The 13,306-nt window shown below is 42.3% G+C and overlaps 1 protein-coding gene across 7 annotated transcripts in view; it reads right to left on the reverse strand.

The window, feature by feature from the left end:
- The window catches only part of peak1 (pseudopodium-enriched atypical kinase 1), a 135,215-nt gene that overhangs the window by 30,689 nt on the left and 91,220 nt on the right, over positions 1–13,306 (reverse strand). For all 7 annotated transcript variants that reach the window (XM_085972340.1, XM_085972342.1, XM_085972345.1 and 4 more), the window contains one exon: positions 4,433–7,769. In XM_085972340.1, coding sequence (XP_085828466.1) covers positions 4,433–7,650 — 3,218 coding nt within the window. In that variant the 5' untranslated portion in view covers positions 7,651–7,769. The remainder of the gene's footprint in view (positions 1–4,432; positions 7,770–13,306) is intronic.

The following is a 13,306-nucleotide window of genomic DNA, read 5'->3' on the forward strand; positions in this document are numbered from 1 at the left end:
TACAATTCCCTGCTACATTAGTGGCAATTGTCCAAACTCCTGTCAACCGGTGCGGTTCAGGTTGATTGGGGGGGGGGGGGGGGGCGGAATACTGGGGCAGTGATCATATCCGATCCCCAATGCATTTTCCACTCATTCCTTGGCAGTCTAGGAACACTTGAGCGCCAGCCTGCAGAAACAGTTTTTGCTGATTCAATAGATTTGGTCATGTGCCAGCCAAGGGGAAATTTGAGCTAAGTTTAGGAAGGCATTGTTTCTTGCAGGCTCAACAATGTTTCATGCATAAAAGAATTTAACATTTTCAACTAAACATTTCAATGGAACATGAAAAGGTCACAGGAAAACTTTTGACCATTCTTCTCAGTGCTGCTGAAAAAATACTAAATAATTTATAAAACATTTGCAGGTTAAGAATGCCTCCCAGCTTGCCGAGTCCCACCCCAAAATACCTCAGACTCAAATTTGTTCAAGATTACAGAGTATATGCTGTATCCAAGTTTACACAGGCCTGTGGTAGCCCTTTCACTCAGCACTCCTAGTATTGGTAGTGCAAGTTTAAAAAATTCAACAGTTTGGGACTGTCCGCTTCTGCCAAATATACTCCTGATTAAGAATATAAGTTACAGAAGGACAGAACCCCTGGCCTGGATGGATTGCATCGACGCGTATTAAAAGTAGTCAAGGAAGAGATAGCAGAGGCACTATTACATATATATAAAAATTCATTAGAAAAGGGAATCGTGCCAGAGGCCCGGCAGACAGCTAATGTGATTACTACTGTATATATAAAACGGAAGTTAGAGGAAGTCCAGGGAATTATAGACCAATTAGCTTAACATCGGTGGTAGGAAAAGATAATGGAGTTCTTACTCAAACATGCAATAGAAAAACATCTAGAAATTGAAAATATAGTAAAGATTAGTCAGCACAGATTCCAAAAGGGAAGGACATGCTTGATCAACCTTACTGAATTCTTTGAAGTGACAGAAAGGGTAGATAAGGGCAATGCAGTAGACGTAATATATTTGGATTTCTAAAAAGCCCTCGACAAGGTACTGCATAGTAGACTCATGACTAAGGTCAGAACATGTGGAGTCAGGGGACAAGTAGTGGAATGGATAGCAAGCTGGCTACAAAACAGAAGAGAGAGAGAGTAGGGGGTTAAAGGTAGTTACTCAGATTAGCAAAAGGTGGGAAGTGGTGTTCCACAAGGATCGGTGCTGGGAACATTGTTGTCCACCATTTACATAAACAATTTGGACTCGGGAATCAGAAGTCCAATTTTGAAATTTGCAGATGACACCAAATTGGGGGTTGTAGTTAATACAGAGGACTGTGACAAAATACAGGAAGACATTAATAAACTTGCAAAATGGGCGTGTAATTGGCAAATGAACTTCAATATAGGTAAGTGTGGGGTGGTACATTTTGATAGAAAAATAAGGAGGCCACATGCTCCTTGGAAAACAAGTGTCTAAATGGGGTCGAGGAGCAGAGGGATCTGGAGGAGTAGAGGGATCTGGGGGCACAGATAAACAAATCACTAAAAGTAGCAATGCAGATTAATAAGGCCATAAAAAAAGCAAACAAAGCACTGGGGTTCATTTCTAATGGGATAGAATTGAAAAGCAGAGAAGTTATGTTAAACTTGTACGAAACCTTGGTTAGACCACGAAGTACTATGAACAGTTCTGGTCACCATGGAAAAAAAAAGATATAGAGGCACTGGAGAAGGTGCAAAAAAGATTGACTAGAATGATACCAGAACTCAGGTTATAACTATCAGGAAAGATTGAACAGTCTGGGGCTTTTTTTCCTCCAGAAATGAGAAGACTGAGGGGTGACCATATAGAGGTCATCAAGGTTATGAAAGGGTTTGACAGGGTAGACGTAGAGAAGGTGTTTCCACTTGCCGGCGATATCAGAACTAGGGGCCATAAATATAAAATAGTCACTAATAAATCCAATAGGGAATTCAGGAGAAACTTCTTTAGCCAGAGAATGGGAATGTGAAACTCGCTACCACAAGGAGTAGTTGAGGCGAATAGCATAGATGGATTTAAGGGGAAGCTAGATAAGCACACGAGGAAAAAACGAATAGAAGGATACATTGACGGGGTTAGATGAAAAAGAGTGGGAGGAGGCTCATGTGGAGCATTAACTTTTGGGTCAAACAGCCTGGTTCTGTGCTAAAAAGGACAAAAGACCATTCAATCCATCAAGCTTACTGCCTCCAACAGATCATATACAATTTGTATCTTAAACTTACCCTGATTTCCTAAATGAGGCAAAAAAAAGGTAAAACTTCTGAGAGCACCTATGAAATTCATTCTTGACCCTGAAGATAACGGAGCACAATACCCTAGGATATCAATTTAACGTTACTTAATCCTGAATTGCTGTATCATGCAGATGATGTTGCTAAATTCATAATCGGCAGAGAACCATAGTGGTTCATGTGATATATGTTCACAACCAGTTTCTCAGTGAAACTATAATCAGATTATCAGAGGCCAGAATTAGAGGTCTCCGAGGGTTGCAGGGCTGGAGGAGGTTACAGAATTAGGGAGGGGCGAGGGCCATGAAGGGATTTGAACCCCCCCCGAGGATGAGAATTTTAAAATCGAGGCGTTGCTGGACCAGGAGCTCGTAAGTCAGCGAGCACAGGGGTGATGGGCGAGTGGGACTTGGTGCGAGTTAGGACACAGGCAGCAGAGATTTGAATGAGCTCAAGTTTATGGAGGGTGGAAAATGGGAGGCCGGCCAGGAGAGCGTTGGAATAGGAGAGTCTGGAGGTAACAACATCATGGATGAGGGTTTCAGCTTCCAGAATGAGAATCATATCTACCACCTCTGCTTTTATTTTTTATATGATTACCGTAAGTTCCAACGTGTCTGGGCATTGAAAATTCCATCCATTCCTGCAGAATATCACTCATTACAAAATAGTCTGTGCAGAAAACTTCTGGGGGTTTTTTAAGCAGCAAATACAGGCATGCCTAATACAGTCCTAAACCTGCAAAATTCAATAGCTGCACAATGAAGCACAACAATGTTTCTATATGGTCCATTGAAAAATCTGTAATTTCAATGCCATAATGTATAAAATATATTGTACACAAAATAAGCACAATATAATATTTAAAAAAAAATCACACAGCACGTTTACTTGCAATAACTGAATTGCAATCATACCCTGCCTTTTTTTTCCTTTTGCACATTACAAGTGATTACATCCTTCTGATGTTGTCAATTGGGATGAGTGTGAGGAAATAACAGATGAGTTCAACAGTGCAATGATTACTACTTTTTTTTTTAAACTGTCAGAACATATATAAACCTGTTGATACTGGGAAGCAAGTTAAAGATTGCAAATCAATCTCAAAATTCTCACAATGGAATTCAGTGTCGTCTTTCTTTCTCTTGCTGTCCAAGGAAAGAAAGCAGAGGAATGTTATTAGCTATGGGGTATTCCAGCACTGATAGAGCAAATGACAAGTCTCTATTAAAACCCAGAGCTATAATTGAACCATCAGTACTGTGACATCTCTCCCCGCCCCCTCTTCCTGTGGGGAAAGTGCCTACCCCTCCACTCAGCAAGTGTGTAGAGTGGCACATTTGAAATAGGAGTGCAGCTGAGTAGAACTGCAGGACCGGTCCATCGCTCAATGATGCAGTGTGTTAAAACATTCCTGGGAATGGGCCTCAAGAACACTACTTGGGATCGTGGCTCTTGACAAAAGGTTAGTGAATAATACCAAATTAAAATGTGTTCCAAATGTATGTTGTTACTTGGTTTGAAAAGATAAGTTGCCAACCTTGCACAGAGATGTCTTCATCTTTTCAGTTGAAGCATCCCTGCACAGTGTAGCAGTAGATTCAATCCCTCTGGAAGTTGACAATGGAGGGGAAAACAACAGGGAAGGGCAATGTCTTTAAGACACCGATGTTCAGAACTTCGGCACATCAGCCTGGTGACTTTTTACCTTCCCACACAGTGTAAATGGAATACAAGGCTGGAGCCGTCATTTGTTTTGCCCTGGGAATGTAGGGGTTTCACAAAAAGCATAAGCGCTGCAAAGCAAAAGACCTAAGAGATGGTTGGTTGTGAACTCAGTGTATAGAGAACAGCTCAATTCAATGAAGGCCATCTTATAAAAGGTGAGTGATCTAGTTTTCATTTTCAGAATCCTCTACATACTGCAGAAGACTGACCAAGTAGCACGCCTAGGAGGAGGAGGTGGAGGCGCACGGAAGTCCTTGTAAAAAATATTTATCTAGGAGCAATACACTGTAATAAATATAAAAATAAATACACAGTTGAAAAACAGGTTTAAACACATTCACATGACTGGTGGAGAAGGATAGGGAAAAGTACTCGCTCCAACATTTGACAAATGAAAAAAATAAACTAAATAAAGGCATCACTTACTTGTTACATTTCTTTGGTGGGGGAGGTGGGGGAGAATTTTGACTGCCTGGACAGCAGATTTCTTTCTCACTTTCAGGCACACCCACTGCAGGCTTTCCATCATCTTTCGATCCAGGTACCAGGACCTGCGTTTCGTTGGGGGTAGAATGGATTTCAGTGTCTGTTGCAGCAGCATCCAGTTTGCCAGTCTCGGGCTTTACATCATCCAGTCCAAGCTCTTGTTTGTAACTCAGTATGGCGGTCAGCTTCTCAGATGGTTCTAATATCTTCTGGTCACTGCACAGGTGGTGTCGTTGTATGGGTGGCGGCGGCAGCATGTGTATCACTCGTCCATTCAGTCCAATTAACTTGTCTTTGTCTTTTTCTTTCTCCTCCTCTTCCTCAGTCTTACGGCGACGAAAGAAGCTTTTGAAGGAGATCCATCGTTTTGGTTTAGCCTCTTGTGGCCGTTGGCGACCCTCTGGGTTTAGCAGTGGAGATTCGGTCTCGGGTGTTCGTACAGGGCTTGTTGGCTTCCCCCAGTTACTGAAATGCTTGTGCAGAAGGTTGCTGGCATGGTATGGGGAAGATGTAGAACGTGGGGGTGGAAATGGAGGCAGTTGTTCACTCTTAGGACTCAGGCTAGTTGCACCGGGAGATTGTACTGTACCTGGTTTAGATGTGGGAACAGTGACCTGCTTTGTTAGAATGCTTTCTTTCTGTCCTTTTGCGAGAGTGCTGTCCATCACTTTGGACACTTCTGTTCCACCATTTGCCTGTGGGGAGAACAATGACTTTGGGCGAGTGTGAATCTCTCTGTTGCCTTCTGAGGTGGCAGGTGGCTGAGAGTACAGCTCTTCTGCACTGCTGGCTTTTGATTGTGCCTGGGGATTTTCGGGCGGCAGCTGCGGAGGCTGAATAGATGCAACAATTTGGGAAAGCACAGTGCTGGCATTTTCCCTACCTCCTGACGACATCTGCCTTTCTGGTGTTTCTTCTTTTCTGGCTGGTGAATCTTGAATAGATCTTTGAATTCTGGAAGGAGAGTTTTGATTGGATCCAAAGCTTTTGTGGGGTGAGGACTGTGACATGATTTGTGCTTTGTTTTGTGCATTGTTGAATTCCTGCACTTTCTGTGCAACAGAACCAAGCAGCTTTCGTTCTGTGCTGGTACTCACTCCTTTTGCTTGGGGCAAATCTACGGATTTCCTTGCTGATGATCCAATTTCCTCATATGTGTGGCTCATTACATTTTCCGAAGTTTCTTTTTTCAAATGTGATCCACTAGGACCCAAGAAGCTTTTATAAATGGCCAAGTTATCATAAGCATTTGGATTAATTACTATTGGTACTTTTATAGCCTTGTGCTTTGAACTCTGCGCATATGTTGGTTCATCGTGTATGATGATAGGGAAAGGAGGCATCCCAGCATTGTTATAACTGTTGAACTTTATCTCAGACAGATTTGGAGACTTCACAGGAATAGTTTTTGAAATAATATTTGTAGTAGTAGGTGAAGTAGGAGCAGATTTATGACTAATCTGTCTTGGGGGAGGTGTAGGGCCAGAACTACTTGACATTAAAGCCACTCTGGGCATTTTTTGTCGAGGACTAGTGCTGGAAGTCCACACCTCTTGATATCTGGTGATACTTGACTTTTTCTGGTTGTTTATCTGGCTCGAGAGTGGTGTGGGTGGGTTTGTACTCACTGGTGAAGTCTTTATGCCTTGAAGAGATTCGGGTGGACTGTCAGACTTTTTATTGTTCATTGCTGCAGACACATCGACTACAGTGTATGGTTTGCACATACCTGGTGGTTCTAAATCCACAACTCTATATGGTTTTGCTTGTTCTTCCTTTGGAATAATGTTAATTGTCACAGTTTGCCCAGGGCTGTCTGTGGAATTTATGGCGAATTCTTGCTTCTCACTTTGCAGGGCTATCTTTCTATCCTTCTCTTCCAACCTCAATGCAAGAACAGCTTTATGAGTTTCTAGAGATTTTACCGCTGTGCCTCTTGCTGGCTTAAAGGGAGCCTGCTTTACTTGGGGAACCTGTTCATTTTCATTTATGCTTTCGTAATCGGGTTCAATAAACTTGGTGCTTTTGCAGTCGTTTGGAGTAAGGTCACCATTGCAAAGTTGTTGGTGGTGTGTAGTTTTTGTCGTCCCAGTTTGAGATCCCTCTGTCATTGAGGAATCAGGAGATGTAGATTCAGAAGATAATATGCTTGGCATACTGTCCTGGCCATATGGAATCAAGGCTTCATCACCATATCCATTTAGAATTTCATCATAACTATCATCGTAGTCCACAGCACAAATTCTCTGCAGGGACTGCTTTCGTAATGGCACAGTGTTCCACTTTTTGTCACTGCAGAACCTGACAGGAGACAGTGTGTTGGCCCTAAAGTTAGCGAAACGTGGCTGACCGCGCATACGTATTTCCACTGCCAACAGCTCCTCATCACTTTCATCCCAACTTTCTCGTTCTTCTGTCACGTTCTCACTTGACTCATTGTCCACTCTTCGATCACCGCTGAAGGAGCAGTCTGGGTAGCAGAAGAGCCCTCCCTCATTGCTGATGACGTCCAAGCTGTTGCTGAGCATAACATGCTTACCCATATTCTCTTTCATACCCGCCACAATGCAGCTCGGAGGAAGCTTCCTTTCCAGTGAACGCTGATAGCATTTGTTGATCCTTCCAAGAAAGGACTCTCTGTCACATTCTCTGCCTTGCAAGTGGCGCTCAGGCTCAAATCCAACAATTTCCTTCAATACATCAGTTAATCCATTATTATTATTGTTGGGCATCCTATTATTAACAATTCTGTCTGGGCCACTAGCCCTCTGAGAATTGCTGTTGTTCTCTGCGTTGTTGTTGTTGTTCACCGGTTTCCTGTTGATTAGAACACCATTCCTATTCCATCCTACAAACACATGCTTATTTTCACAGCTTTCCAATACCTCCATTTCTGCACTCACAGTTTGTCCATCCATGACCATCATGGTGGGCTTCACAGCAATTGTTGGCTTCTTAGCAACAGGAGGTCGAAAGTTACCAGTGCCTGACCTACCCCGGTGGTTGTTGCTGTGGTTAGCATTAGTTTTTAAATTGTTACATGAAAGAGGGGGGGTTTCAGAGGCAGTAGTCAAACAATGCAAACTTTTGGGCTTAAAACAGTTCTTGCATTCACCAGGCTTCCAGACGTGTTCAGTGAAGGCGTTGCAGGCGGACATTTTTCACAGAGCTGCTCATGAGATGCCCCTTGCTTACTGCATTGTAATACATTCATTGATAAGTCTCACTTTTTATTCATCACCAAGTTCTTTGATCAGTGCTCTGTGTCAACACATACCTGGAAATGGAAACAAAATATTCATTAAGTAAGGGTGCATTGAAAGTCAGATTTTGACCTATATAGATGGGTACTAAAGTTTATCAGTCTGATTTCACTCCATTCCCCCCCTTCAAGTGTAAATCTGCTTATGAGTAGAGATAGCAACCTTTTTTCATCTTTTTTTTTCTCCATCCAAAATCCTTCAGGCTGGGAATGTGAGATAATTCAGAGTGATCATCATCTCCTTCGAGGTTCCGTAAACCGGGAGCCAAGGGAGAAACAATGGTGGCATTTTCATTCTTTTAGAAGTAGAATGCTCCAGTATTACAAGGAATTCTATCGATTGCTTGACCAAGCACTATGCGAAGATAACTCACCGAGCAGGCCGATTAGACAGATACACACAGCCCTCAGTTTCAAACCCATGTTCACCTGAGCCACTGCCTATCTGGCCAGTTTAAAGCACTGCTGTCACCAGCACACTTTGTAATGCAACCTACTTTCCCCATCTCGGATAGTGTTGGTGTAGGGGTTACGGGGATTGGGTGGGATATGTGTCGGTGCAGGCTCGATGGGCCGAAGTGGCCTCTATCTGCACTGTGGGGTTTCTATGATTCTGTGATATCCCCGTTCAAGAAAACCACATTGAACTATGCAATAGACTATTGTCTAGAGTACAGAAAAACAAGTCATTTTCTCTGTTAAAAAAAACTTTTACTAGCAAAGACATATGTGGAATCAGTTCCAAGACTGCTAAATCTACATTACTAGTAACAGAATAGCTGCTTAAATTGAACCTGCATATAAAGTGATGGAAGTGTTTCATTTTATTGAAATCAGTTTTCAACTCAAAGATACAAGACTGCTTTAAAATTCATTCTGAACATTTCTAACTTTTGACTATCACACCATAATTCCTCAATCTAACTTACCAACAGCAAACTTGCTAAGTGCAACAATTACCAGGTCCCTAACACTCAAACACTGAATAGTCTGAATGCTTTCATTTGGCTGCAAAAATGTACAATGCATGTTTTTAAAATCGGAAGGACAGCAACTCAGAGTTCACTACAGTTGGGATGGTTCAGCACACAGTGACTATAAACCCTGCCCCATTAGCAGTTTCACACAATTCTCATTGCTGCGTATGATATGGAGAGAAGCAAGACTGAACGAAATAATATATTGCTTCACATCTTTAGAAAAGCATGTTTGCAAATAAAATTTGTTTAAAATCCAGAATATATTTTTTCCCAATTATATTAGTGCTCCTCCTATTTAACCAAATCCTGTTGTGAAGTGACTCTCGGCTATCCTGTTTGCATTATTTGTTCCAGCTATAGCATAGGACACCAAACAGTTAATTTGAAAATAACTTAATTTAGCGACACTTAAAAAGGTAGCAAGTAAAGTTTCTAAACTTTTAAAAACTGAATTTCAACAAGGGCCTCATTAGCTGTCAGGCCAGATATTCTTAGATTTACTGCAAGTATCATAGGAAAGATATGAGGAACCTAAAAGTTTTTTTCAGTTATTATGTGCAATGATCTCAATCTATATAAACTGTAGCCTAGTCACTTCATGATTGAAAATGTTACCATAAGAATTAAGAATGTTTCATTTGTGAGTACATCTAGTTTTCATTTATTCCTAAGTAAGTTTGGTATTGCAGTTTGTTGTCCCGACCTTTCATTTAAAAAAGAATTATGCGTAAATGTTTGTGCTCATCAAGAACAGCTCCCTCTACTCGGCGCCAACGATGTGCCTCAACCTCAAAAGATCAACCCCCATGAACCAATTTGCCATATTTCCACTTCCTCACACTAGCCATTCCTCTGGTCCAAGTGGGATAGCCAGTTTAGTGCCACGGGGTCATGCTGGATTGATACTGGCCAAATGCATTTCATGTAGGACTCTTGCATCTTGCAGAGGGAAGACTTTCATCTCAGGTCCTAAAGATGAAAGGCAGCATCTAAATCAATCCACCACCATGCCCTCTCCGCCTCCCCCACCACCCACCCAGTTATCAAAGTCAACTGTTGTTAGTAACTATGTAAAAAGTGTCCTGTAAATATATTACATAGGATGAGCAGCAAAGAAACAGGCCATTCGGCCCAACCAGTCCATGCCGGTGTTTATTCTCCACTCGAGCCTCATCCCATCCTTCCTCATCTAACTCTCAGCATAACCCTCTGTTCCCTTTTCCCTCGTATGCTTATCTAGCCTCCCCTTAAATGCATCTATACTATTTGCCTCAACCACTCCATTTGGAAGCACTTTTACATAAACAGAACCCAATGAGTAGATTCATTTTTTAAATAAAAAAAATGATTGCACATTTTTCTGGACATGGTATCCTAGATTTTCTGATGGTCGATGGAAATCCATTCATTTTAATGGGTTACTGTTAGTGTTACCATCGTTCTCTCTGTATCCAAGTGGTAAAGAAAAATGACACTGTTTTCATGGAAAAACATTTTGTAAATCTTTAAACATTTGTTTACAAAAGTACATATACTGATGTAAATTGAGTCAAAATGCATCAATGAGTCAATTGCATGCTGCATCAGTGTGACAAAGGTGACATACAGATCCTTTCAAAGAAAAGAATGTTTGCCAAATTCTTACTGAGAGCATTAGAAGGCATGAAATAATAAAGGATCATCACCCCAAAACGTACAATTTACACCATTAAGGATTTTACTCTACTCATTTAATCTCCCTTAGTGTCAGCTGTGGCTCAGTTGGCAGCACTCTCATTTCTGAGTCAGAAGGTTGTGGGTTCAAGTCCCACTCCAGAGACTTCAGCACAAAAATCTAGGCTTTTGGATGAGACGTTAAACTGAGGTCCCATCTGCTCTCTCAGGTGGATGTAAAAAAATCCCATGGCACTACAGGTAGACTATCCTTTATCCGAAAACCTCGGGACCAGCCGAGTTTCGGATAAAGGAGAATTTCGGATTTCGGAAGGTGGGTCGGCAGGGGGGTCGTGCGCACGACTTACGCTGACGCTCAGCGTAAGTCAGTCGGGGTCCGCGGGGGGGATCGGCGGTTGTCGGGGCCGGCGGGGGGGTCGGCGGTTGTCGGGGTCGGCGGTTGTCAGGGCCGGCGGGGTCCGCGGGGTGGTCGGCGGTTGTCGGGGCCGGCGGGGGGGTCGGCGGTTGTCGGGGCTGGCGGTTGTCGGGGCCGGCGGGGTCCGCGGGGGGGGTCGGCGGTTGTCGGGGCCGGCGGGGTCCGCGGGGGGGTCGTGCGCACGACTTACCCTTTATCCGAACTTCCGAAACCGGAACCCTCTAAAAACCGAAGGTTTTTTCGTTGGTACGCACGACTTACGCTGAACGAAAAAACCTTCGGTTTTTAGAGGGTTTCGGTTTTCGGAAGTCCGGATAAAGGGTAGTCTACCTGTATTTCAAAGAGGAGTAGGGAAGTCCTGGCCAATATGTATCACTAAAAAACAGATTATCTGGTCATTATCACATTGCTGTTTGTGGGAGCTTGCTGTGCGCAAATTGGCTGCAGCTTTTCCTACATTTCGAGTGGCTAAACCGCAAAAAGTACTTCATTGGTTGTAAAGCGCTTTGGGACGTCCGGTGATCGTGAAAGGCGCTATATAAATGTAAGCCTTTCTTTCTAAAGGACAAATTCTGAATTATTTCTCCCTGACTGTAAAGGTAATCAAGTGAAACTCCAAAGTATCAATCCATCCCCACAACCTTGGCTGGTTGCTTTCCAAATATCATTTTCATTGTTCCAGCACCATGAGTTTCCTTGGCAGTTTTGATCATATCTGTAACTCATCCTTTTAATCTTCAATCATGAAGACAATGTCCCTATTGCGAACGATAGAATGTTCGTTTCTCAAGTGAATTAGATCACATTTTAGGGAATTCAACACAACCCATCTGTGCAACTGACAGGCAACACTGCATTCTTCTGATAATTTACAACTGTGACAGCAAACAGCAACATTACTTTGTAATAATAGTCTCATCAATAGAGGGCATGAAGTCGCATCACATTCCTGAGACACTACATGTATTCACATGAATTCACACAATTCTCAATTAGAATACTACCCAACTTCAGAAGGTTGCCTGATAAAATCATGTTGGAGTCACAACTTTAGAGATGGTGTAGAAGGAAGGGTTCCAGATTTGTGGAGAATTTGTTTCAGCTCTGGAATAGGGAGAAGCTGTAAAGATGGTACAGGCTTTCCCCTGGCTAGGGAGTCTAGAACCAAGGGTCACAGTCTCCGAATAAGCGGTCAGCCATTTAGGGCTGAGATGTGGAGAAATTTCTTCACTCAGAGGGTGGTGAATCTTTGGAATTCTCTACCCCAGAGGGCTGGGGAGGCTCAGTCATTGAGTATATTCAAGACAGAGATCGACAGATTTTTGAATATTAAGGGACTCAAGGGATATGGGGATAGTGCAGGAAAGTGGATATGAGGTGGAAGATCAGCCATGATCTTATTGAATGGAGGAACAGGCTCGAAGGGTCAAATGGCCTACTCCTGCTCTTATTTCTTATGTTCTTATGTAAATTGAACCAGCATCGATTTTCGAACAGAGAGTAAAAAGAACAATGGTGGATGATTTACACTAACAAGGTAGGGGGTGGGGAAGAGCAAATCAAAAATTTTAACTTGACAGCATGAGAGGGGAGGGGGCAGAGGGATAAAGTTGGGGTAGTGGAAGTGGAAAGTTTTACAGAAAGATGGCAAGTTAACAGTAGCAATGGGACCAATAAGTAGGAAAGCAGTCAACCAAAGAAATTGTCTTTATACCATTACTAGGGAGGGGTGTTACAAATAAGCAGAAATCCAGATAGAGAGGTTTAATGCAGTAGTAATTGCAGACTTTTCTGCAGCCTGGGAGCTAAATATTCCAGGATATTATTTATATATATTTGCAGTTGTCCAGCAAGATTCCATGGCAAAAGTGGAACTTCACAATTTTGGCCTTATGTTACCTGGAGATATGACGGTTAAGATATGATCCATTCAAGGTGTTTAAAATAACAAAGGGTAGATGGAAAAAGAATCATCTCTCTAGTAGGGAAATTCAGATCAAAGTGACATGATCTTAGAATCCAAACTAAGACAGTAAAAAGCAAATCCAAGAAAAACTTCTTCACACAAAGGGCTGCAAGACTGTGGAACACATTGCCCCGAAAACCACTGATGCAAAGTCAATTGAGACATTTTAAAGGGCTATAGGTACTTACTTGACAAGTAAGATGGAGAAAAGGCAAGGAATTGGAATTAAAATTACACTAACATGGCTAACAAAATAATGGAGTGTGCACGATAACCCAAATGGCAGACTACTGTTCCTATGTTCACCTCTTCCCATACACAATTAGGAAGAGAGTAGTACAGTACACACCTCAATATAGGAAGATGCAGTTCAGCAAACATTGCATTCAGGTCAGTTTTGTAGATTGCAGTTAAACATGACTAACAAAGTAAAAACATCCCAAAATGCTTCCAGTCTGTAAAAAATATTACATGGGTATTTATCAACATGACTCATTAACCACAACATGAAACCAAG

Source organism: Somniosus microcephalus, chromosome 32 (assembly GCF_052327205.1).
Source record: "Somniosus microcephalus isolate GS21.2 chromosome 32, FLI_Smic_1.0, whole genome shotgun sequence".
Classification (NCBI taxonomy): Eukaryota; Metazoa; Chordata; class Chondrichthyes; order Squaliformes; family Somniosidae; genus Somniosus; species Somniosus microcephalus.